The sequence below is a fragment of the Crassostrea angulata genome, chromosome 3, assembly GCF_025612915.1.
Source record: "Crassostrea angulata isolate pt1a10 chromosome 3, ASM2561291v2, whole genome shotgun sequence".
Classification (NCBI taxonomy): domain Eukaryota; kingdom Metazoa; phylum Mollusca; class Bivalvia; order Ostreida; family Ostreidae; genus Magallana; species Magallana angulata.
The window spans coordinates 526,757-552,138 of record NC_069113.1 but is presented as its reverse complement, the minus strand read 5'-3'; the positions used below and the strand labels follow the sequence as shown (position 1 = coordinate 552,138).

Here is a 25,382-nt window from a genome sequence, read left to right as displayed (position 1 = left end):
GATTTTGGAGTTTTGAAGTGTGGCTGTTTTTTTTTCTTTAATATACGGACAAATTAAAAAACAATAATTTTGTATCATGAAGAAATTTGCTGCTGTAAAAACCAAAGAAATGACAACAATTTGACCCACGTGATTCAACATTTTTAATATTTGCTTCGGATATGCTATTTTGAGTCAATATTATGTAGAAGTTTGACATAAGATTTGTTTTTACATCCAGTTGTCTGATTTATTTGCACGCAATTGCATACTATGGCAAAAAAATGTTATTGTTAGACTTTATAAATCTTCTAAACAAGAAGAGTTCTCTATAAAGATACAGGAAAACATTCAAATCATTTAAAGTTAAATTATAATTAAATTATATGGAATTTGTCTTTGCTAAATAATATATAATAGCTAAACAAATTATCCTTAAAAATTCATGGTAGATCTGATGGTTAATTTTGTTGACCTCCCAGCCTCCTCAAAGAGAGAGAGAGAGAGAGAGAGAGAGAGAGAGAGAGAGAGAGAGAGAGAGAGAGAGAGAGAGAGAAACTTTGTGAAACTCAAATATTACAGTACAGGGCACATAGTGCTGGGCAAAAACACCATTTTGTGTGATCAATTTTTCAATTTCGATCTTAATTGTTCTAACAAGAAAACATATTTGAAACGCTGATATTTTAACACCACACATTATTTGATTTTATATGTTGTCATAAAGTTTCTTATATTTTATAATAAAATCATTATGTAAAATTTCTTTTAAACTTGAAAAATATTATTTTGTTCTGGGCTATTACTTTTACGTCAAATAGAAAGTAAGTAATTTTAATTTAAAAGTAATTAAGAAAGTAATTTATTTATTTATTGTGAAATGTGTATACATTTTCTAGTGTAACATCAACAGCAATTAGCATAGATTTAACACCCGGTCCTACGGGCCTATATATATGCCACTTTGAAAACATTTTAAGTGAAAAAAATGAAGTAAAACAGCGTAAAGAGGTAAACAAAGATAGGATTGAAAATAAACATATATTAACGGAAATAATAATTTGCCAATAGCATTTTTGTAATGTACCATGCAGTAGATAAAGGTCTTTGTAATGTACCATACAGTAGATAAAGGTTTTTGTAATGTAGCATGCAGTAGATAAAGGTCTTTTTAAATCAATTATCTTTATTTTCTTTACGGATTTTTGTGTATTTTTTTGGTATTAAAATATATATAATCATTTTAAAACTGCAGGTCAATGCATATCTCAAATGATTATTTTCATTATTGTCTGGTTTATAATTAAATCAAAAGAACAACTTCCACTCTAAAAATTCCGAAAAAGAGCATGAAATCTCGCTATCTTCTCTTATCTGCGGGAGATTTGACGAGAGTTGCGTTTTTAGGGTGACGTTGGTTATGAACATGTTTCCTTGCTTCTCTCGCCGTGTCCTCGGTCTGCGGTGGGGTGGAAATGAGCCATGGGATTCAAGTTGTATGTAATGATAAGTTCTGTATCTACCTCGGTGATAATCCCTCAGATTCTGGTGTAGTTCTTTATCGCCGGGGCTGCGAAGGAAAGAATAGTGACATTTTTATCGGCGGAGCGCAGAGACATGTTGGGCTCTCTCCCGCACGTGCGCCAACTTTCCCCGACTTTAACTTAAAAGTTAACGAAATTATTTTATATTGCTAAAAAGTTATAAATTGCTACACAATTGTAAAAATTATTAAACGATCCATTTTTCTTTGGTGTCTATTTTAGTGAAACAAAACGGTTCATTAGTAAATGATTTAATTGCACTTTGATCGTATTTCCACATTTTTCCGGTTTTTATCTGCGCTCTATGAATTCACTGCAAAATCCATTCATTCAGACCATGATTATGTCATCAATAAATGAATTAAAAAATTAATTCTGTGAAAAACATCTCGATACATCTGCAGATATTATACATCTGGAGTGCGGTTTTTTTGTTAAATCTTCATTGAAAAAGTCGTTTTGGGTGGTTTTTCTTATCTCCCTTCATGCTTGCATATCATTGGCTGAATTAAGCCCCGGTTGTGACATTAACACACACGATGAACCAATCATATCGCCGATATTATCTCGTTCTTTTGACGAGATAAACAGCTTTCTAACTTTCTATTTTCTCAGAATACCGAAAAATCCTAATATTTAAACATCGTTTAAGCAGCACCCTGACCCTTGTTCACATTACGTGAGATCTCTGTGGCCGCTGGGAATTACGTTCCGATGTTGTCAGTGTCACCTTTCTCTGCCTGGACCTAGGACGGAGCCACTGTGTGACAATGTTCTCCACTGGCGCGTTCTTATCCCCCTACCCCGGGGCAATCTGGGCCTTTCCCCACCTCAATAGCTCCCTGGCTGCTGTGTCACGGAAGAATCCCTCATTTCGGATCTCCGACATTTTGGACGTTCAGAATCCTTCTCTCTCTTTTCCCATGTACAAACTGACCGACCCTTTACCGGGTGGGGCGGGGTGTCGGACCCAGTCGGCCCTTGGGCCACTCCAGGCCTTTTGCACTTCTAAGCGGGTCCATAGTTTTGTGTCCGATTCCCCTAGAAGTAGTGAGCAAAGACCCCCGAAACAACTCAAGTTTGGAATAAGTGCTATCTTGTCGGAGGAATTCGGAAAGAAATCTGACGAAAAAGGTGAGTGTTTCTAATTCTGTTGAAAATAAACAGCTGTTTTATGCAATTGATAAAGTATATTATATTCTGATTAGTTTTCTAACAATGAATTGTAAATTAACTAATTTGATATTTGTATTTTTCGTAGTATTGATCTTTTTTCTTTCTTTTTTCAGACGACAAATTGCTGGCTCGCTATCCCGGGGGTGGTTCTTGTGGGTGTGAGAGTCAGAGCATTCCCTTCTACCCCCGGGGCGGGATGTTCACGTCTCAGGGACTCCTACCCACCCTCCCCAACCCCCACTACTCTTTGGCCTCGTCCTCGGGCCTCGACTCACTGCCAGGTAGGGGAGGTGTGTCCACATCTCACCTCAAATATACCTGTCTCAATAATTATACCAATATTGAATCATTCATAACTAATTTATGTAAATATGTAATAATATTGAAAATGTTTTTGGCAATTTTTGAAAAAAACATTTAATGTCTTTTTGTCTGCAGATTTAACATTAAGTAAAAATTTGAATGTTTAAATGTGGTAAACAAAAGTTGAACTAAATTTATGTAGACATGTTGATTCATTTGTCGTAGTTCAAATAAATAAATTTAGATTTGCTTCTAATTTTACAACAAATTATAATAACTATTAGAAATATAAAATATTTTTTATTATCAATTTTTTAAAAATGATTTCGATTAATTTATAAAAAAAATTGGCCAAAGAATACCTTCAATTAAACAATATATTTTATTTTTTTTTATTTTTTTTTTTCATTGTGAATGAGTTAATGTTAGGACATGTGCTTGGTTAGATTGTAGAGGATTATCCGCCGATCAATTTAAGATTAAGTAAGTAGTGCTGTTTTCAATCTCGCAGATCACGAGATCTCCGAGGTATTCCGATAATGCGCGGTTAATAGGGTGATGAAATAAATGTTTATTTACGACTCCTGATAAACTTCATTTCTGTGGGGCGATGGGAAATAAAAATGCATATATATCGAATTATGAATATCAGAGGTTCTGAGGAGTTTGTTAGAACGCAATGAAAAATTAACTTTTAAAAGATAAATTAAAGATTGTCTTAAAATAAATCTAAATACATGTAAATACAAATCAGCTTACAGTAGCAAGATTATTACAATGGTAAATTATATACAAGACCGAGAAAATGTCATGAAATAATTACACACGGTAAAATGAATTAGTGTAATATTTTTGTTAAGGTTTATTTAAAAAAAAAATAATCAGAGACAATAATTCAATAGATTTTAATAAATATGAATCTTTGATAAAAAGTTAAGAATTTAAATCATAATTTTAGGGCCCTACTCAATCCTCAATGATGACGTCAGTTTGGGACACCACTCCAAGAGAAAACGGTCTTGGTCACGTGCTGTGTTTTCAAATCTCCAGCGGAAGGGACTGGAGAAAAGATTCGAGGTCCAAAAATACGTTACAAAGCCAGACAGACGACAACTGGCCGCCATGTTGGGGCTTACCGATGCACAGGTTAGGATAAATTTCTGTTTCTAATTGATCGACTGTAATTTATTTAATTTTCATTTTTTATTCCTTTTTTTTAATTAATTATTTTCTTAAAATTCTATTTGGTTTTTTTTTCTTTCTTTGTTCTTTTCTCTTGAAACAAAATTAATTAACAAACTGAAAAAAGGAAAAGTAATTAGCTTTTAAATTCAAATTCAATTTTGAAAAAAAAAATGGGTATGAACTGTTTTGAACTTAATGAAACAATTGGGTGCATCAAGTTAATGGGGACACTAGGTGATGAGGGGTCCATGTTTTCTGCTCTGTATGTTGTATGTACATGATTCCAGTGATAAAGATGATACAACATGCTCGCAAAATCTTCAGGAATTAGATACAGTTAAATAAAAAACTTAAAATAAAAAGCAATTTAAATTTGCAGTTTGTGAATGTAAAGCAAAAAATACATGTTTCTTAAAATAAAACGATAAACTTGTATTTTTTAATCACTTTTTTCAATTAATTTCTAGCGGTAGTTGCATATTTTTAGGAATATCATAAAATAAATCTTTTGATAAATTTTGTGTTCGTATCTGAATCCTTTTCTGCTGTCACTCCATTATCAACATATATACGTATCAAAAAAATTAATTACCTGATAAAGTTTATTAATGCACAGTTTCTGGATTTCTGTGTTAATTGATTGACATTTTAAATAAGTGTTTGGTTCATCAATGTGTCCCTAAATAAAGAGCCAGAATTAGAGCAGGATACACAAATAGTTGTTCCGTTTTACAAACTTTAAAAAAAAATTTCACATTATCGCAAATAAATATTTGAAAATTACCATCATTTTATCAAACAATAAATGACTATTTCATATTGCGTTTACGGTAGTATATTTGAGTATTTTATTGAACCATATATACGAGTGCACATTTCAGTACAATAGAGTAGGAGTTTTGGGTTATTTCCATTTAACAATCCCAGTAACGAAAAAAACCTTAGTATTTTAATGAATATTCAAAAGCATGTTAAAATGTTTATCACAATTTTCAATAAAGTTTTGGATGGATATCTTGAAAAAAAGAGTGAATTGTTTTTTACGACGATATGCCAAACCCGGTCTTATTTATTTATTAACAAAACAAGTATTTTTTTTTCTTTTTCAAATAGATAAGTAATATTCAAAAGTATACGTGACCATGTAATGCCGGGGGAATCAATGCCGATATGTTTGATAAATTTTACCTAATTTTATTCATTTCTTTCGTTATTTATTTAAAAAAAGAAAAAGAAAAACAAACGCTTATACTAATTTTCAACTATAAACAGCACTCGACATTTTTTTTATTCTGATCATCACAATAAATTAATCGTTTATATAGGTCAAAGTTTGGTTTCAAAACCGAAGAATGAAATGGCGACACGCACAACAGACGAAAGAGAAGTCGAACACGGACGATAAAAGTTTGGAACCCCTCGTAGAAGAACCAGTGAGCAATGATATTGGTAGTTCTGACAGTGATGACGCAATGGATGACGCTGTGGATGACGTCATTAATGAGAAAGTGGACGATTGTGATGACAAGGATTCCTAGAGAATCTACCGGCTGTTAATTGTAATCTTTAATAAAAGTATTATTATTTTGTTGTTACTGAACCGGCTGTTTTGTTGTCATTACGTGGTAGGGACCCTATGGTCAATTTTACTGATCAAAATATCGAAGAAAAAAAATCATCACTGCGCCTGCATTATGCACTGTACACCTAGCTGTCATAACGTTGGACACAGTTTTTTTAAAGAACATTTTACAGGGACTCTGAAAATTTGGCATAACTGGTAATGTCGGTTTTCTATCACCCTTTTACCATTTCAAATGAAAAGCTTTTATCTAAAACTGACTAATCTGAATTTATTCTGGCTGGTTTATCAACATGCACTCCCTACAAAGATACAATGTACCTTGTTCACGCGATCAGATATAAATCAAGTAGAAAAACATTGACCAAAAGGGATCCTTAAAGGTACTCCAGAAGCAGTGCTACTAGCTTCAATTTTAAAGCCTAAATACTTGATGTCAAACGATAAACCGTATTCTATTTTTACATTATTCGTTGCTCATTTTTTATTATTCACAAATCTCTTTAACTGAGGAACACTTAAAAACGATATCAGTGTAATATTCTAAGATTTCATTTACACGTCCCCTCTTCTGGGTATTGATAAATACGTCTGTAATTAAAAAAAAAATTGGCCGTCTTTGTTGCACACATTTTTTATCATTATCACCCGGGTACTTTTAATTAGTTTCTAATGCGAAATCCAGGTAAACTTTTTCAATTTTGACTGTGACTTACAAAGTGACATCGTGGAGGGAATACTCAAGTACAATTGACAATTAAGGATGTGTTCTATAGTCGTTTTATCCGCCTAATTCGTTTTGTGGTATGCTGAAGAAGATGGCTCAGAATTCATTGTGTTTGTTTTTGCAACTTGTCTTTCAGGACTTCAAATAGATTACGAACAGATATGTATGCAGCGAGTTCCGTTTCTATTTTTGTACAGTTTGATTATATATAAGTAAGAGAGTTTCGGCTTCTAAAAAGGTAAAGAAAGAGTTATTGTAAAAGAATACGGTTTACTGAGAGATTTTTAAGCCAAAAAATACAGATTATTCTGGTGTTATTATTATCTAGCAATTTTACAATTCCACAACATCAATACGTATTATTTGGGAGAGGGAGAAAACAAAGAAAACCCGAAATTACAAAAATTGATTTGCATCATCAGATTAAATTTAGGCAACGGTTTCAGAACACCTAGATTTATTTACATGTATATTGTATTTTTTTTTTAAATATTTAAACATGAAGCAGAGAGTAGCTTGTCAGCTGATATCTCTTGATAATATTATTCATTTCTTTGTAATCACTTAACCAAGGATTGTTTCTTACTTACTTGTAATACGCACCATGAGAAAAAAAATCATTGTCCCAAAAAATCAGTTATTAAGATTTGAAAATATTTTCAATAATCTCTCAAATATCTAAGTAACAAAAAAAAAACCCCTCATATCTTATTACCTTTTGTGCAATTCGCGTTAGTTTTCTTGAATAAACTTGATAACAATTCCTTGAATTGTTTATTCAACCTCTATGATACACACATTGGTGTGTGTAATGCAAGTGTTTGCTGTGTTTACCTGTATGTACACGTGTCTGTAATACATACTACATTGTCGCAAACCACGGCCAATATGCACGGCCCTCTCCCAGAGAGCAATGCGGGCTCTTTACCGTGACTTGAGACGATAATTATATTAAATAAAAAAATTACAATTCATATACAAGTAATTCAAACTATCTATTACAATTATTTTCCCCATATTTATTTATTTAATTCGCTACGAAATATATTGATGCTTTTTTATGTAATTTAAACACATGCGCCTGAGGTAAAATATATCTCTTTTAATAATAAAATTATCCGCTGTTCTCTATTTATAGTGGTTAATTTTATTATTAAAAGATATGTTTTTACCTCAGGCGCCTGTGTTTTCAAATCTATCTTTTACAATTATTTTTATTTTTCTAATATTCATTTATTAGCTACAAAATATATGTATAATATTTAAATGTACAATTAAATATTTGTATATTTCTTAAGTTTAAGTGAACAAATAGTACGTTGCAATGTTTATATACTTGATTGTAAACATATAGTTTTCCTTTACAAAATGTGATCAATTTACAGGTATTAATAGATTATTGTTGTCGGGACGTTGAGTAGGTATGTGTCTCGATTATCTCGGCTTCTGTCCTTCAGTTTATGGTTTTATCACAAATGTGTGTCATGTGTGTTAAATGAAGCGTGACCTGACTGCATTCTAAATAGGCTGCGGCGCAACAGTCGGCGAGGTAAACAAATTCAGAATCCAGAAGATGACCCAGTCTCCGGCTCTTCCGGTCCAGGACTCGTACGGACGGCTGAGTGACGGTAGGGAGGTGTACAGGTAAGGATGCAGGTAGGGAAACCCAGGTACCGGGGCTAGGCGCGCTCCAGTGTAAAGTACGGCGGCGCAGTGATGTCATCATTAGATGGGGTTCTACTTGCAGGTACTCGTTCACAAACAGCCGTAATGTGACGGTCCGCGTGATTAACTACGGATGTGTCATCACCGACATTCTGGTCCCCGACAAAGACGGAAACATTGACGACATCAGTATAGGCTACGACAAGATTGAAGGCAAATCTCTCTGTCTGTCCGTCTCTCTGTGTCTGTCCGTCTGTCTGTCTCTCTCTCTCTCTCTCTCTCTCTCTCTCTCTCTCTCTGTATTATTTATTCTGATATATAGACGTATATTTTTGTTTTGCCCTGAATTCATATTGCATGCTAATAACACTTGGGCATCAGGATACACAATAACTATTAATTTCGCCCTTAGATTATGAACCAAACCCCCGATGTTTTGGGTCCATTTGTGGTAGGGTTGTCAACGTTATTTCTAACGGGAAGTTTGTATTGGACGGAAAGGAATACTCACTTCCGCTTACGTTTTCCAGCCTTGAAAACGAGGCTCCAAAACATGCAATTCACGGGGGAGTCAAGGGTTTCCATTTGGTAATTTATTCAGTTTGCTATTATGTAAATTATTTTTCTAAATAGCCATATTGTTATTTTGCCTTTGAAAATCGTTTGATCGAGAAACTGTTTACTATATTTACAATTTTCTCTCTAGAAATTGTTTGAATCCTGGATTGACGGCGACAAAGTGAAGATGAAGTATGTGAGCCCTGACGGAGAGGAGGGATTCCCCGGGGAACTGACTACCATTGTGTCCTACCAACTGACCAATCAGAACGAACTAGTGACTGAGTACAGCGCCACCACCACCAAAACAACGATCGTCAATTTCACAAACCACGCCTACTTCAACTTACAGAAACACGTGCGTATAATTTTACTTTCACTTTTACTGAGCAATTTGAGCAAACTGGTTTCAATAATTTTACTCAAAAATTTCGATCGCCACAGGATTACCCGAACATAGACGACCACGTACTACAGATTTCCGCAGATAAATACACTGTCAACAAAGACGATGATATCTTCATTCCGTCAGGTAAGACCTCAGATTGATGTCTTTTAAAAAAATGGTTCTTATAATGTACTTTTCAGTGCGTTTTTATCCCTTTACTCTTTCAAAACTACCCAGGTTCGAATTTGTTGTTACAGGAGAGTTGCGGGCCGTAGCAGATACGCCGTTTGACTTCCGGAAGCCGGTCAGACTCGGGAACCGACTGAAGGAGGGACCCCACGGGAGAGGTTTCTTCCATAACTTTTGTCTAGGGGAGTCAGGACCTCTCAAACAGGCGGCTGTGTAAGACTCTGAGAATGGATCTGACCAGGCAAAACGTTAATATTTTTTAAACGATTCAAGTAGTTATATTATTATTGATCGTGCATATTTTGGTTTGTAGTTTAGATCACCCTCCGACCGGAAGAAGACTGGAGGTTCTCACCACCGAGCCGGGAATGCACCTATATACCGGATGTAACACCATTCCCCACACCAAGGGTAAAGATGGCGCCGTGTACGAGCCATTCTGTTCCGTGTGTCTGGAGACCCAGCATTATCCGGACACACCTACTCATCAGGTATACGGCGAGACAGACAGACAGACAGACGGACAGACGGACGGACACATACGGACAGATTGATAGATAAATAGACAAAAAATATGAGACTTACATGGTGTTTAATAAATGTAGTGTATAAAACACAATATTCTGATGTCTTAACAGCAGAGGACACGATTCATAATTATGATGTATATACTGCGTTTTATTGTACTTTACATTTACTTATATTAGTTTTGATTTATGTCGTCTGTGTGTTGTAGGACAAGTTTCCCAGTATCGTGTTGAGACCTGGTGAAAATTTCTACAGCAAGACCATCTTCAAGTTCGGCCTGATTCCTCAGTAATTCCGTCACACGTTGTGATATATGAAATGCACATTTACCTTTTTTACAATTTGTAATAGAAATTTCTCAATGCAATAAATAATGTATGTAATGTTGATCTTTCTCGTTTTAGTGTTATGTATTCTATGGTTGAAAACTAATTTCTCTCCATGTCGAATTAGCAAGAATGTCTTGTTATGTTGAGACCACACCAATTAAGTATTATAACATTGTTCAGTGAGACTTGTGTTTCTATAACTAGCACACATCCCTCATTGGCGAGCACCGTGACTTTCCTTTGTAGTATTTGAATTATGGTCAATTCCCTTGTTTTCTCCGTTACATACGATTACACGCATTTTCTTCAAAGACAAAAAAAATTATAAATTTAATCAGATTCTATAAAAAGTCGTCACTCCACGCGGGAAAAAAATGAATTCATATTTGTGAATAAATAAATTTTGATACATGTATAACGAAAAGCGAAAAGTCTAAAATTAATGGGTCTGGGTGGCCATCAGACCTACGTGTACCTTAGATTAATAAGCTATAAACTATAATTAATTAACTAGCTTTGAAATTCGAATAAAATTGAATATTATTTTCTTTGAATTTAATTTAGAGCTCGTTTTCTCAAGAAGATGAATATAGTCTTAAAATGGACAAAATCATTAAGCTGCGTTTTACAATAGAACTTACGACTTGCGACCAAATTTATAAAATCTCATTAATAATAAGCTACCAATTGTTTTAACTTGATACTAATAAAACGTACCTACAACACTGGAATTTTTTTATACAAATTGTTTTGTATACATTTTGTACGTTAGAGATCATTCTATGAAACTGAAAAATTTACGACTCTGTCGTAAGTTCTTTTGTAAAACGCAGGCCAGGTCTGTAGCTCCCGGTCTCCATTCCGGCACTCTTTCTGTGGCAGGAGGCAGGGTCCCTGGAGATGATGGTGACTCTCGTGCTTGTGTATGACAAATTTAAGTCCATGAGCGGATCTAGAGGGGTGAGGGTCCGGAACCCACCCCTACGTATCTCCCCTGGAAAATTCGAACTCATTCAATTCACATAGTGAAACTAAAAGGACAATGCAACTATCAACTCGGTGAAATTGCCAAGTTTAACTCTCGTATTTAATTAATTAATATATATTTGAACTGTGCTATGAAGATAATCGATGTTGAAATGCAAAATTGATATATTTCAAATGTTATATTTCAGTTCCTTAGCGCTGATTTTCTAAACAGTTCAATAACTAGCCATTAGACTATTCAAGTTTTTTATGCGTTGCTATTTTTTTTTTGGGGGGGGGGGGTTACGTGTTGCATTTGTTTATGTATATTCATCCGCTTTGATTTAAATTTGTGAGTGGAGGTGTGTAAACGTAAACAAGTCGACGTCGCTACACAATGTCGGACCAGAAACCTGTCGAACCAAGAAAGGATTCGTTCGGCAACCTGACGGACGGCCGCCCGGTCAACAGGTAACAATGCTCCCATTCCTTCACATTTCTGGTTATAACCTAGTATCAATAATTTCGAGTACTTTGTCTACTGCGTTGGGGCTTTTGTATGGTGCCCCGTTCGTGTGAAAAATAAATTCAAAATCAAGATGCAATAAAGAAAATGTTATATTCAAGATATGAAGTCATGTTTATGCTTTTAAATAACAATAAATTGGTCCATATGGTATAACGGAGCAGAATATTTTTATGAAACGATATTAAAAAACGATTTTCATAATATTAAACTGGGTTAGAATATAATTTTCAGACATGATGTAGCCTAGTTATGGTTTCACATTGCATTGTTTAGGTACACGTTCTGCAATCAGAATGACGTCACAGTGCGTGTAATTGATTATGGCTGCGTTATAACGGACATCGTGGTACCCGACAAAGAGGGAGTGGTCTCTGACGTCAGTCTGGGATACGATTCTGTCCAAAGTAATACTCTTATACACTCGTCTTATATCTATATGTACATGAAAACAGATTTATAAAACTAAGCAATGGTTGTTTATCATGAAAATATAACGAAGTGCTGGACCATGATCACAACGCATAGCGTCAGCTGTCCAATAATGACTGCAAACGCTTCCAGGAATTTATAGAAATGTGCAAAAATATCAAACACTGTTACTATTTCACAGACTACGAAACCAACCCGATGACTTTCGGAGCCATATGCGGTCGAGTTGTGAACGTCATTTCCGATGCCAAGTTTTCTGTTGACGGTAAAGAATATCACGTGACCAAAAACTTTGGAAAGCATTGCATTCACGGAGGGAAAAAGTCATTCACATATGTAGGATTAAATTCCTGAAATTGTTTATCTTTGTATTTGTTTCATTATTATTCTTTTTAAAAAAATATACTTTGTAATAATTTGCATACATAATAAACGTCATTGTAAAGATTTGATGCATTTTATTGTTATATACATGTAAACATATATGTAATTATGATTTATCTATTACAGCAACTCTGGAATTCGTGGATTGAGGGCGACAAAGTGAAGATGAAGTACGTGAGTCCAGACGGAGAGGAGGGATTCCCCGGGGAACTGACCACCATTGTATCCTACCAACTGACCAATCAGAACGAAATTGTAATTGAGTACAGCGCCACCACCACCAAACCAACACTTGTCAATTACACAAACCACGCCTACTTCAACTTGGCAGGACACGTAAGTTATGTAACAAAAATAACTCAAATATGATTAAATTTATCAATCTTTTTATCACATCGTGTTTTACTTTGTCATTTCAGAATTATCCCAACCTGGATGATCACGTGTTGCAAATATCGGCGGACAAGTACACCCCAAACAAAGAGGATGATATCTACATTCCGACAGGTAATCTACAAGTCGTTAAACAGTTAAACAGTTGTGACGTTATTTCACAGGTATACTTTAGTTAATTATGATAGTGTTTTAGCAATATAAAACTCTCTTTGGGATAGGCGAACTTCGTGACGTCACAGGTACAATGTACGACCTCCGTCAGCCGGTGAGACTAGGGGACCGATTGAGCAAGGTGCCCCTGGGGAAGGGGTACTTCAACAACTTCTGCGTTAACAATGCGGACGGCAGCTTGAGGCTGATATCCACGTAAGAAACCACCTCTGTTTTCGTTATTTTTATTCCAGCAACGTTAAACGTCCTTCGTTTCTAGTCTGTGTGGTTTTTTAACGTTTGTGTGAGACTTGGCGTGATAATCTCCTATACCTGTCCCCTAAAGGTTGGACCACCCACCCACCGGGCGACGGCTAGAGGTGTACACCACAGAGCCCGGGGTACAGTGCTACACAGGCTGCGACACTGTACCCCACTCAGAGGGCAAGCAGGGGGCGGTGTACGAGAAGTTCTGTTCCATCTGTCTGGAGACCCAGCACTATCCGGACAGCGTTAATAAGGTCTGTATCGGCATTAATAAGGTCTGTATTCTGGTTGTCCAGAAGATATAAACGTGTTTATCTGATTAAGGCGGCTCACTACACCGTAAAATATTTTCTCAAATCAGCAGAAAATTACTTGATTATGATAGATATCATAATGAATAAGAAGTATTTGATTAAAAAATTACATTTAAAAAAAAATAATTCAGTTTACATGAACAAAAGCTCCAGGCGGATTCTAACCCATCATCTGCGATTTAGAAGTCCAGTACTTTAACCACTGAGCTACGACGATATACAACCCAATCGAACGATATAAACAGTTTAACAAAACATTTTAATCGCCATCTTGTGACGTAGTGTCTTGAAAAGTGTAAGTCTAGGTGTAGTGAGGTACCTTAAACTACATGTTAGTTCCGATTTGCCGTCTACAAAAAATGTAAAATGCAGCTGGGTTTTTTTCTTTTTTCACCAGGAGAACTTTCCAAACATTATTCTAAGACCAGGAGAACAATTCTACAGCAAGACGGTGTACAAATTCGGACTTCGAGAGTAGACCTTGATAATTACAGCACCTGTTATTTGTTGATAATGTGCAAATATGTGAAACAGAATTTAAAAAAACTCGTAATAAAAATTATATTTGTTAATGTGGAAAATCGGAAGAATATCGGGTCCTTTCGATATATTGACCTCAGTTAATTCTTGATTATTAAAGGACCTATAAATACCCATTGCTGAGTCCACAAACAAAGTGTATCTCAATATCTATAGCCTGTCCTGATGATGCAGTTTGCTCATCAAGCAAGCGACAGTTCATTGTTAAAGGCTTCATAAAGACGAGGAAGTTTTTTGAATGTGATCTCACAGACTCGTGTCTCGTCTAGCGGATTTTTTTTGTATGAGGGGACGAGCGTGTAGTTTTGATTTGGTTGGTTTTTTATTTAGTGATTAGAATATGATTATTATATTATTTAATTAAAACGTTTAATATACTAGACAATACGATAATAAATCGAAATGAATTATTTATAGCGTATATTTATTGAGCATGTACTACATGTATGTGTATACAAAAAAAACCCTGCGTTCTCTGGAAACACTCGGTGTAGTGATAGTCTGACCATTGGAGGACTAGCGCACATGTTAGTGTTGGATTGTTGCTCGGATTAGCATAATCTCAGCTGACCGTCTTTGGTTTGACGTTTTAACATTTATAATCCCAAAGAACCAAACAAAATTAATACATCAAATAGCCATACATGACAAGAAGAACTCTAATAATTAGTTACTGAGTGCTCTGTTTCAAAGGCTGCTCTTATATCAGTGATGGGTAAGTTTATCTCTCTCTCTCTCTCTCTCTCTCTCTCTCTCTCTCTCTCTCTCTCTCTCTCTCTCTCTCTCTCTCTCTCTCTCTCAATATATTAACTCACAAGACTTTATTCAAGATTATTTTCACCCAAAATAAAATTAACAGTTATAATGTAAAATAACTTTCTATCTTTAAAAATAAGGAAATATTTGAAGTGGCGTCGGAAGAAAATTGAAAATGGGGGAAGGGGGATAGCTTGACTTATAAGAATTATTGACAAGTATAAAAAAGGAATATTGTTATGGTTAAACATCTAACTTTGCAGAAAACTTTTCTCTCTCTGGTTCCAACTCCAATGATTTGACAAATACTTTATGATAATATTCTTTAAGGACAAATGCGTGTAAAATTTGTTCTGTTCAAAATAAAAAACAAAAAGGAAAAGTCATCCGAGCTGTGGCTCTGTTTTGATTAAATCAACATAACTTAGTAACTGATGACTTATAGGTAAGATTTAAATTCTGCATCTGTTCAACAGGACAGTTCTAATCATAGAAAGGATTACGTGACGTCCTGTAACCGAGGGATTACGGGCGTGTTTGTATCAAATCTCGCGAGACTTTTAATGGTAGCACTAATCCGAGTCCGATGTATTTAATAATCCACAAATCGCTTTTTCATAATAAACTTGGTTTATTTTTATGTAATGCAAAAGAAACAAATCACCGAAAACTTAAATAAATGTCAAAAGAAAGCAATCATGCGCCAAGAGTACAGATATGACCTATGCTTGGGATACAATTTCGATTTACATAATTAATCGTATAACCATATGGCTTATAAGGTTTTTTTCAAATACTAGTAACTGAAATGGCCTCAAATAATAAGGGACGATTTCACTATTCATATATTCCAGATAGGTGACCTTTTACCGGAAATTTATGCAAGATTTGGCAATCAAAACCGCTTATAACCCCTCTTTCTCTTATTTATTTACTAGACTTTGACCCATGCGTGCATGGGTTGACATTACATACTAGTATGATATCGGACACTTAAGAAATAGATACATCGACACACCGTATATTGTTGACATTTGCATAATCAAGCTTTAAGCCTACAATAATGCTATTAATTTTACTACACTCTGCTGAGTTGGAATAATCTAACTGTGTCTCAGGAAAGACCTTCACCACAGTTAAAATGCCTACCATATACCCGTAATGTTGCAGAAAAACGATTCTGGAGAAAATTAATAAAGTTGCATTGAAAATAACAGTCGAATTGTTCATAACAAACCATTTTGAAGCTGTAAATACTTTTCTTCGAAAAGTCTAATTCTTTAATTGCAGAATTCAACATTTTTTTTCAACAACGTTTTTTACACAACATGTTGACATTGGAAACTCTCGGGATTTTTATAGTAAATGCACTGTGTTAGAATTGTCTCCCGTCTTTTCTTTGATGAACAGAAAAAAATTTCCAATGAAAATTTACAACGCATTTGTTTTATCGTTTCTGAGTTATCCATGCGAATGTGATATTGTGGATACATCAAATAAAGAGCCTCCCGTGATTTAGCGTGAATGTAATGCGCATGCGCAAGATTGTAAAATCCAGAATATTCAGGTGGTTTCCGGAAATTTTTGAGGAGTTTTCGTCAATTATTAATTAGCGAAGCTTGATTGAGAAAAAATAAATACAAATTGGTAATCTTCAAGTACCAATGATGTTTAAAATATATGAAACAAAAGACGGAACTCTTCCGATTTATCGGTATTAAAGCTAAAAAATTCGAGTCTATTATTTTAATATAGTAGTATAGATTGAAATCTTATTTTTACGAACAGAATATTTGACATATGCTATGAAAGTTTCATTTACCTCTCACGTACTGACTGCTTATTAACGCATGTTTTTTTTCTTCTTATTTTAGCCCCAGCTGATAAGAATGAATACGACCTTGCCCGAAATTATGGCCTTGACATCAGCATGCCGGAAGCAAACTTTGCCGTGGCTTCCGCTGCACAGAAAGAATACCAGAAAAGATGCAACTTTCTATACCGGGATTTCATGAAAAATATGAGCGTACACATAAAACAAGAGCAAACGATTAAAAAGGAACTGCGGAACTTAAAGAAGGAAAAAATGTTAAACAGCCATTACTCTTTGTATCGTACAGACGGTAAGGATCTTTTTTCTACCGCCAAAAAGAACCGAGAGACGCTACTGAAAAAGAACGAATTGTCCAGTTCGTTCTTTGACGATCTGTGTTTTAATCCCTGGGGACTAGACTCCATCATAGACGAAGATCTGATCCGCCCCAAAACCGCCCCGGCAGGGGTAACTGATGGAGAGGTCCCCACGGATTCACAGCAAGACACTTTAGATATACCGCCAAACTCCGAGGGTGGGCACATAAAACGCCCTTCCCTAGCAGCTACACTTGACGCCGACCATGTCAACACACAGGTCGCTAAGGTAGAACATCTACTGCAGTCTCAGTCCCATTCCCAGGCACTCCCTGTTCCTGCGAAACCACCGGATCCAGCCAGTCCCACGCTAGGGGGCGGTATGGTCAAATCGACAGGGCCCCCGAAACTAGTCATTAGTAGGCCCAACTCGGTGACTGACGAGAGTTCTTGTGACGGCGAAGTGGATATTCTGACAGAAAGAACAAGGGCCAGGAATATCACGATTGACAGAGAAAAGTTTCTAGAGCTCCAAAAGGGCGACGTTGACGTCAAGCTTAAAAACAAAGACGGCGCATTCCTTGTCAAACCTGTCAAGATGAACTATGACCCCACCGGGGTCGATGCCGTTTTCATTGCTAAGGATCCGTCCAAAGAACGAATGGCATTGGTTCGGCAGAAGACAAACTGGAAAACGCCAACAGTGGCAGCAGAGCTCAAAATAAACAACAGAATAGCTATTCAAAAATCCCTTATTGGAAAATCGGCAAAGAAAACCACCGTTGCCGAAATCTTTAACAGTGGAAGAGACAGGAAAACTCGCCATTTTAGAATTATATCAAAATCCCTCAGAAACGACGAAACTGACGCTAATGACCGCAAGGAGTCGCTGCGACCCGCGTCCTCACCCGCCGTAAGACTGAACGTCAAGTCTGGGGGAGGATCCAAAAAGGCAAGCGTTCTGAAAACTCGGACTGCGGAAAATGGACCCCCGATTGTGATACACGAGGCATTCACTAACAAGGCAACGAAAAAACAATCGCAGGGAGTCTCCAGGGAAAACAGTCTAAACGATTCCTCGACAGGTAAAAGAGTCAAAGAATTCTTATCGAGTTCACTAGGCGTCTCCAATAACAAACGGAGCTGTGAGTCGGCGAGTTCCGTCATGCGTTCTACGTCACAAGCCTCGATGGAAAGTCATGACATATTGAATACTTCCGGTAACCACCGAGTGTCGTTCGCTAGGGGAGGTCCCCAGGAGTCCTCCAATATACTGAACAGGTCCCACTCCTCCATGTCTATGAGAGAGGGCAATGTACAGTTTAAGATGACTGATGCAGATATGAACAAAATGCTTGATAGGCTCATAGAAGGTAAGGGGGAGAAGGAAGACTACAGTAACCAAACCGAGGAAACCATGTCCGATCTACAAGGGGCCATCAAGGCGCTAACTTTCATGAAGCGCTTGAGTAGAATGTCGAGTCGGAACAAGCGCAACACTCCGTCAGATGTCGCTTCAAGTACCGGAACTGCAACTAACTCGCAACTTCCGAGGCGGATAAGTAGTCGCCAGGAGACGGACAAATTCATCAGGGAGTCGAAGCAGAAGGATGATCAGTATCTGGACACGATGGATTCTATGAGGCGCAGGGTGGCGCTGGGTGCGTCCAAATCACGAAGTGGCTGGAAATGATGAAAGCCTAGCGAGTGCCAACGTATTGAGAATTGAGCTCTGTAACAATCATTCTGTTTTGTTGCAATTATTTTTATTGTGTTTGTTGTTTATACATATTTATTTTTTGGATTCATATATAATGAACCAAAGCAAACTGAACTAGTTTTTATCTTTTTATAAACCGTCAAGATAGAAATATAGTAGTTTATGAATTGACACAATTTTCTACGGATACATGTAGCAATGTTTGAGTATTAAAGCGATAAAGCAACAAGACTGTATGATAAAATTAAGATAACGATCTAAACTTAATTTCAATATTTGTCGTAAGTTCCGCTTAATTCATGAGATATCAACACAATACAATAACGCTTAAAAAGATGACCAGAAATGTATTGAATATATCAAAGAAATAATTGTCGTGCTATATGAGAGACTTTATTTTAGGAATTCTTTGAGTATTATTAGGTTATAATTTCGGTCGAGGATTGATCAAATCCAATAAAGCCCAAAAGGCTTTATGATAGATTTGATCACGCCGATACGTAGTGTTATCACTGGCAAAGACACTGGAAAATGTAAATATTTATGCATAAGAATCATACGATTTCACCTTCTATTTTTACTAAGCTTTTTTATGATAAGTGGTTATCTATAATGTAAAACGCCAGCATATATTCATTCTTTGGTTTTCAATAGAAATACTCAGATTTTGAATAACACTTTATGAAGTGCCCCCTCTTAAATTATTATAAATTAATATGGTTATTGAATTTTGTGACATTTTTACGAATCTTCTGCGTTTTATAGATCTTTATTTCTAAGTTGTGTAAAACATTATTAAATTTATATTAAATTATTTGAATATGATCTTATCAAATATTTTGTTGTTTTTAAACAAATGACATAACCCCTCGAAGGGATTTACTGTAAACTCCTTTTAATACTGAATCTACTGTAAAACTCCCACTAATACTGAATCTACTGTAAAACTCCCACTAATACTGAATATACTGTAAAACTCCCACTAATACTGAATATACTGTAAACGCCCTCTAATACTGAATCTACTGTAAACTCACTCTAATTCTGAATCTACTGTAAACTCACTCTAATACTGAATCCACTGTAAGCTTCCTCTAATTCTGAATCGACTGTAAACGCCCTCTAATACTGAATCTACTGTAAACTCCCTACAATACTGAATCTACTGTAAACTCCCTACAATACTGAATCTACTGTAAACTCCCACTAAAACTGAATCTACTGTAAACGCTCTCTAATACTGAATCTACTGTAAGCTCCCTCTAATTCTGAATCTACTGTAAGCTCCCTCTAATACTGAATCTACTGTAAACTAACTCTAATACTGAATCCACTGTAAGCTCCCTCTAATTCTGAATCTACTGTAAACTAACTCTAATACTGAATCCACTGTAAGCTCCCTTTAATTCTGAATCTACTGTAAACTCACTCTAATACTGAATCTACTGTAAACTCCCACTAATACTGAATCTACTGTAAACTCCCTACAATACTGAATCTACTGTAAACTCCCTCTAATACTGAATCATTGCCGAACGAACATTTGCTAATTTCATTGTCTTATTTCGCCTAGAACACTATCTGTTCCGGATACTTAATATTATGTCAATGCCAAAGGATATATTTACCTAGTTTTCCCACCTGATCTAAAAATCCTTTTGGAGTTTTGGTCAAATTGTATAAGAGTTGGAAGTACTAAAGGAAGTATTATACATCTGAAAAAAATTAAATATCGAAAAGGAAATAAGTTTATATGCGTAAAAGATATTTTCCCGTATGAATTCATTCAATAAAGGTAAATATCTCACCTAGCAGGTAACATACATCAATAACAAAATTGGTTATAAACTGTAGAAACTATAGAAATGGTCTAACATATGATATATTTCAATATTTCGGATAATGCATCCTTGACGGGTGAAAAATATGTCACCATAGCACTGGCGCAATTATCTGGCTCAGTGTTATCATATCGGCTGTGCATGGTTCAAATCTCCATGTAGCAAGTGTCAATACGATCTCTCAATTGTCAATAAGTGTTAATAGTAATCCTGCACAAATAATTGTAAGAAAATGAAAGTACTTTTACCCTCTTCTGATACATAAAACAACATCCAAACTCCTCACACGAAACCTTGGTCAGTCAGTTGTTGGAGGAGGCATATACCTTAATTAATGACGTAATTATTGACCTTGAGTTGGGTTTAGTTTTTCACTGTAAGATGGTTTCGTTGACGTCTGCTCCTGGGCCTCCGACTGAGTAAGTCCCCCGAGATTACCGGCGGTTGCAGCTTTGCACAATTAATCCTTAATCCTCGTAATCTGTATATAAACTCTGTTTGCCCCGACCATGTGCATTGTTTGTAATAAATCTTTTGTTTGTGACAAATGGATATTGCAATGTGTAAAAACAAGTGCTTAGAGTAGATTTTGTACAGTATGGGTAAGTTACTTTTTACAATTATCTAAATGATATATCACAAATTAATGAGAACCAAACATTTGTACATTTATGCTTACAAGTACATTTAACTGATTAAAATCTGATTGGAATTTCTATTTAAAAACATTTAGCACTCTGATAATTATACCGGCTATTGCTACGTGTACTTTATACGTTATATTGAAATTGTAGCAATCAATAGCTCACTAGAATCATGTGTTTTAGTGGGAAGCTTTGTATCGTTCTGACAAATGGCACTTCCGTTGCAATGAATAAAATTTTGATATGATATTAAGGAACCAGCATTGTGATGACATATACCTCAATAAATTTGTCATATTCTGGTATTTTCAGCTCCCACGGAGAAAGAATCGTACGATTTGGCCCGCAACTATGGCCTGGACATATCAATGCCTGACGTTAACTTGGCGGTGTCTACGGCCGCCCAGAAGTTCTACGCCAAGAAGTGTAACATGCTGTACAAGGAGTTCCAGAAGACCCTGCAATCCTTGATCAAAGAGGAGCAGATCGTCCGGCGGGACCTGAGGAAGCTGAAGAAGGAGAAGGCCGTCAATAACAGGTACTCTCTGTACAGGACAGAGGGCGCTGATCTATTCTCCAAGGCCTCACAGAAGAGGAAGACGTACAGGGAAAACAACCTGGCGACAATATCGCCCCTGCTGGAGGATTGCTTCGACTTCACGCCCTGTGAGATTGACTCTGTGATCGCCGAGGAGGATGAATCAGAGGAGCGTCCAAAGACCGCCCCTGCCGACAAGATCAACGATTCCAAAACGGACGCCGACGTCGACTCCGTCTTTGAGGCCAATCGACCTAAAACGGCCGGCGTCGACTTGGCAGGGAATTCAATGGCAAAACAGACTAAAAAGGTGGCTAAAGCTGACGTCAAAGTTGTCAAAAAATCCGAATCAAAAGTTGAATCGGAACACAGAGAAATGAAGCGCGAGGAACGAAACAGTCAAGAAATTGACGCAAAGGGGATTAAACTTCCAGAACAGAAAATAGCTCAAATTGACCGACTTTTGAAGTCCGCCAGTCAAGTTAGGACCATGGCTCCCGATAATGAAATGACGTCAATACCGGAATTGAAGGGGGAAGATGAGAGTGAGGCAGAAGATGGGGAGGTTGACGTTCAGACAGAGAGAACGAGGGCAAGGAAGATCACGATCAAAGCAGAAAAGTTCCTGGAACTAGAAAAAGGTAAAACAGTGATCACTTTAAAAGACAAAGAGGGTGAATTTGTTTTGAAGCCCTTGAATATAAACTATGAGCCTGATGAAGTGGAAGCCGTGTTTTTCGCAAAGGATCCCACTCGCGAGAAAATGGCTTTGGTTCGCCAGAAAACAAACTGGGGTTCTAACACAGTTGCTTCAGATCTAAAAGTGAACAACAGAATAGCAATACAGCGATCGTTGATGGGGAAAAGCGCAAAGAAAACCACCGTTGCTGAGATTTTCAACAACGCAAGAGATAGAAGGACCAGGCATTTTAGAATTATGTTGAAAAATCCTGTCGTTAATCCTGAAAGTGAAGAACCCAGTAAACAGAGGAAGAAGTCTATAATAGTAGTTCCCCCCGGAATGGACAAGTGGAACTCTATATCAGCTGCTACCAAGGTGACGAAGAGTGGAACGGAAACTAAATCCACCGCGGTCCACCTGTACAAACACCAGAAGAAGGTGACATCAAAGCAAGAAACCGATAAAGCCGCCAAGGTGAACAAAACAGTGATGACAAAATCTCATCAGCTTTCGGAGTCCAACAGTCCATCTAAACCAGAGGGCGCTTTCTCCAGGCCATCGCTACGGGTGACCATCACCTCACCGAGCGGAACTGACAAAAGCGTGCCCGTGAATCCAAAGAGGGGCAGCGATGAAAACACAGAGCTATTCCATCGGGTCAAACAGATGCCGCGAACTCACGATGGCAAGTTTCTGAATCGTTCGTCTACGTCCTTGTCTTCTCGTGAGGAGATTCCTCCGCATTTGTCCGACAGAGACATGACGGACATGATCCGCCGGATGGTGGAGGGAGATACCGATACCAGAAGTGAGGCGCCAGACGTCAAGAAGAGAAAGGCGGGAAACCGTAAAAATACGCCCAGTGTGGATAACGCATCCGACACGGAATCCATCTATTTCGGTAACGTGAAGCGCCTCCTCTCCAGCAACCAGGCGCGCCAGATCATCAAGGACCTCAAGAGGCGGGACCAGGAGTACGATGACGCCATGCTCAATATGAGACGGAGGGTCGCCATTGGTGCTCAAGGTCACAGTCCGATAAAACGACCCAACAGTGTGGCTGCTTTCAGATGAACTCGACTATTTGTCATAAAACGATGTCAGTTTAGTTGGCAGATTTATTAATAAAAAAAAATATGTATATTCACCTGCACGTGACCTAGGAGGTCTATATAGCATTTGAATTTTTCAAAAGAGAACTAAAAATAGATAGGCAAATGAAATATCGCGTTTTTCAATTTGTTCGGCTATGGCTTCAAACTAAACTCTTCGCTTGATAACTAAATTTGTTATTGGTGTATCAATTCGTCGATCAAATAATAAATCAATTATTGCGGTTTTCTTTCGATCAATATGATGATTTAGCTACCCTCAAAGTATTTTCGGGTTACAAATTCATCGTATTGACCTCAAAAACAGCATTTATTGTATAAAATTTCCCTTTTGTAATTGTTATAATATCACCCTCGCGTGCAATATACTTGCATATTAATTACGTCAGGTTCGAAATTTAGTTAAGCAAATGTAAACACTTCATTGGAAATCAAAATGTCAGGACAGCGTCTGCTATTCAGAGAAACTTACTTTTATTGTTTAATTTGAAGACTTATTGGGAGTTGATTTTAATCAACTCTCCTATGCAGTTACTCTGGCAAACCGAAACTGAAACAGTGTTTGGACCTAAGCACAAATCATCACCGCTGACAAGAGTTAGTTCTTGAAAATAATCGATAAATTCGATGTAATGTACGCTGAAGCATTTTTAAAAAAGGAAACTTATTTATAAATACCTAAGAAATAGTCAGATTTTAAATAGTACGAACAATTTAGAAGTTTTTTTTCAGTCGTATGTATTCCTACGCCAGAGTTCAACCATCGGGTGTCTCCGTACATCTCCAACAAGCAGAAAGTCAGTCTATATTTAGAGGTCGCATCATCAAGCTATCACGTGACCTAGTATCTCTTACTTGTCGGAGATTAACGGCGACAGCCGAGCATCTGGTTGAACGAGACTAGAGTTCATTATTGGTTGGATCCATACACTTTTTGAAATATTTCGAATACCGATACATAGTTTGATGAAATCAATTCTATTTTTAAATATTACACAACATGATTCATAAGAGGTTTTCTCGAAATTCTTGTCGGAAAAGTCCGAGAATCCATATTTTAAAAATGTGCGTAATTCAAATAGAGATTATAAACTACTTGCCAAGCAAAATAACATCGTTGATTTTTAGATAAATAATAATCGATAAAATCAACTCCCGTCAGTACTTCAGTACTTTGATTTTTTTTTTTTAAAGCGCCGATCGACATTTCACAAAACACCCTACATTGATTTGTAAGATATGAAGATGTATTGATAATATACACGTGTAAATGAGATGATAAATATGTTATTACTGATTTAGATTTTTTAAAAATGTTATATAACATATGACATTTCAATTTGCCATGGACCATGATAAACGGGTGCATTCATTCGTCTAAAATTCATGGTTATTTGATATACTCAAAATCCAGAAAAAAAGATCTCATATATCTTCGAAAGAGATTTAAAAATAATGAGTTTTGTCGTGTCATGTCTCTCTCTCAGAGTGATATCTATTACCCTGTATGTTATTCTTACAACTCTCGAAAAGACATTAACTTTTTATGCTCCATTCAGCCAAAATTCATTTAAAAGTTAAGTGGAGAATCAGACACTGAGAATTCCTCTATATGTAATTGGGTGTTTTTCTTAATTCAGATTTTTACGCCAAGCATTACCACGATCTATTGATTTAAAAAAAAAACACGTTCCATTTAAACCTGATTTTTTTTGTTCGTGAAATGTATCAGATTCGCAATTCAATACTTATATTGAATTATCAATTGACTATTGCCTTAAACCATATGACTTTGATCAATAAGATTTAAATAGGTTTATGCATTGTTATT

The 25,382-nt window shown here is 36.4% G+C and overlaps 5 protein-coding genes across 6 annotated transcripts; all 5 read left to right on the top strand.

Annotated features, from left to right (window-relative positions):
- The first annotated feature begins 2,127 nt into the window (after positions 1 to 2,127).
- On the top strand, positions 2,128 to 5,787 carry LOC128177438 (H2.0-like homeobox protein). Of its 2 annotated transcripts, none has more exons than XM_052844149.1 (4): positions 2,128 to 2,657; positions 2,813 to 2,989; positions 3,961 to 4,148; positions 5,513 to 5,787. In XM_052844149.1, the coding sequence occupies exons 1-4, from the start codon at positions 2,294 to 2,296 to the stop codon at positions 5,723 to 5,725; spliced, it is 942 nt and encodes a 313-aa protein (XP_052700109.1). In that variant the 5' UTR covers positions 2,128 to 2,293; the 3' UTR covers positions 5,726 to 5,787. The 2 variants fall into 2 exon arrangements, with proteins under 2 accessions (XP_052700109.1, XP_052700110.1); XM_052844150.1 differs by having other exon boundaries at positions 2,129 to 2,657; positions 2,813 to 2,980.
- A 2,184-nt stretch (positions 5,788 to 7,971) lies between these two features.
- LOC128177436 (galactose mutarotase-like) lies at positions 7,972 to 10,139 on the top strand. The gene is made up of 8 exons (XM_052844147.1): positions 7,972 to 8,140; positions 8,244 to 8,374; positions 8,574 to 8,749; positions 8,868 to 9,077; positions 9,164 to 9,251; positions 9,365 to 9,509; positions 9,610 to 9,787; positions 10,033 to 10,139. Exons 1-8 carry the CDS (start codon positions 8,070 to 8,072, stop codon positions 10,114 to 10,116), a joined length of 1,083 nt encoding a protein of 360 aa, XP_052700107.1. The 5' UTR covers positions 7,972 to 8,069; the 3' UTR covers positions 10,117 to 10,139.
- Positions 10,140 to 11,462: 1,323 nt separating this feature from the next.
- Positions 11,463 to 14,125, top strand: LOC128177437 (galactose mutarotase-like). Its single transcript, XM_052844148.1, has 8 exons — positions 11,463 to 11,590; positions 11,922 to 12,052; positions 12,259 to 12,413; positions 12,588 to 12,797; positions 12,881 to 12,968; positions 13,076 to 13,223; positions 13,354 to 13,528; positions 13,986 to 14,125. The coding sequence occupies exons 1-8, from the start codon at positions 11,517 to 11,519 to the stop codon at positions 14,064 to 14,066; spliced, it is 1,062 nt and encodes a 353-aa protein (XP_052700108.1). The 5' UTR covers positions 11,463 to 11,516; the 3' UTR covers positions 14,067 to 14,125.
- A 569-nt stretch (positions 14,126 to 14,694) lies between these two features.
- Positions 14,695 to 18,848, top strand: LOC128177427 (uncharacterized). Its single transcript, XM_052844138.1, has 2 exons — positions 14,695 to 14,843; positions 16,759 to 18,848. Exons 1-2 carry the CDS (start codon positions 14,840 to 14,842, stop codon positions 18,705 to 18,707), a joined length of 1,953 nt encoding a protein of 650 aa, XP_052700098.1. The 5' UTR covers positions 14,695 to 14,839; the 3' UTR covers positions 18,708 to 18,848.
- A 2,213-nt stretch (positions 18,849 to 21,061) lies between these two features.
- LOC128177426 (uncharacterized) lies at positions 21,062 to 25,141 on the top strand. Its single transcript, XM_052844137.1, has 2 exons — positions 21,062 to 21,177; positions 21,532 to 25,141. The coding sequence occupies exons 1-2, from the start codon at positions 21,174 to 21,176 to the stop codon at positions 23,511 to 23,513; spliced, it is 1,986 nt and encodes a 661-aa protein (XP_052700097.1). The 5' UTR covers positions 21,062 to 21,173; the 3' UTR covers positions 23,514 to 25,141.
- Positions 25,142 to 25,382: the final 241 nt, after the last annotated feature.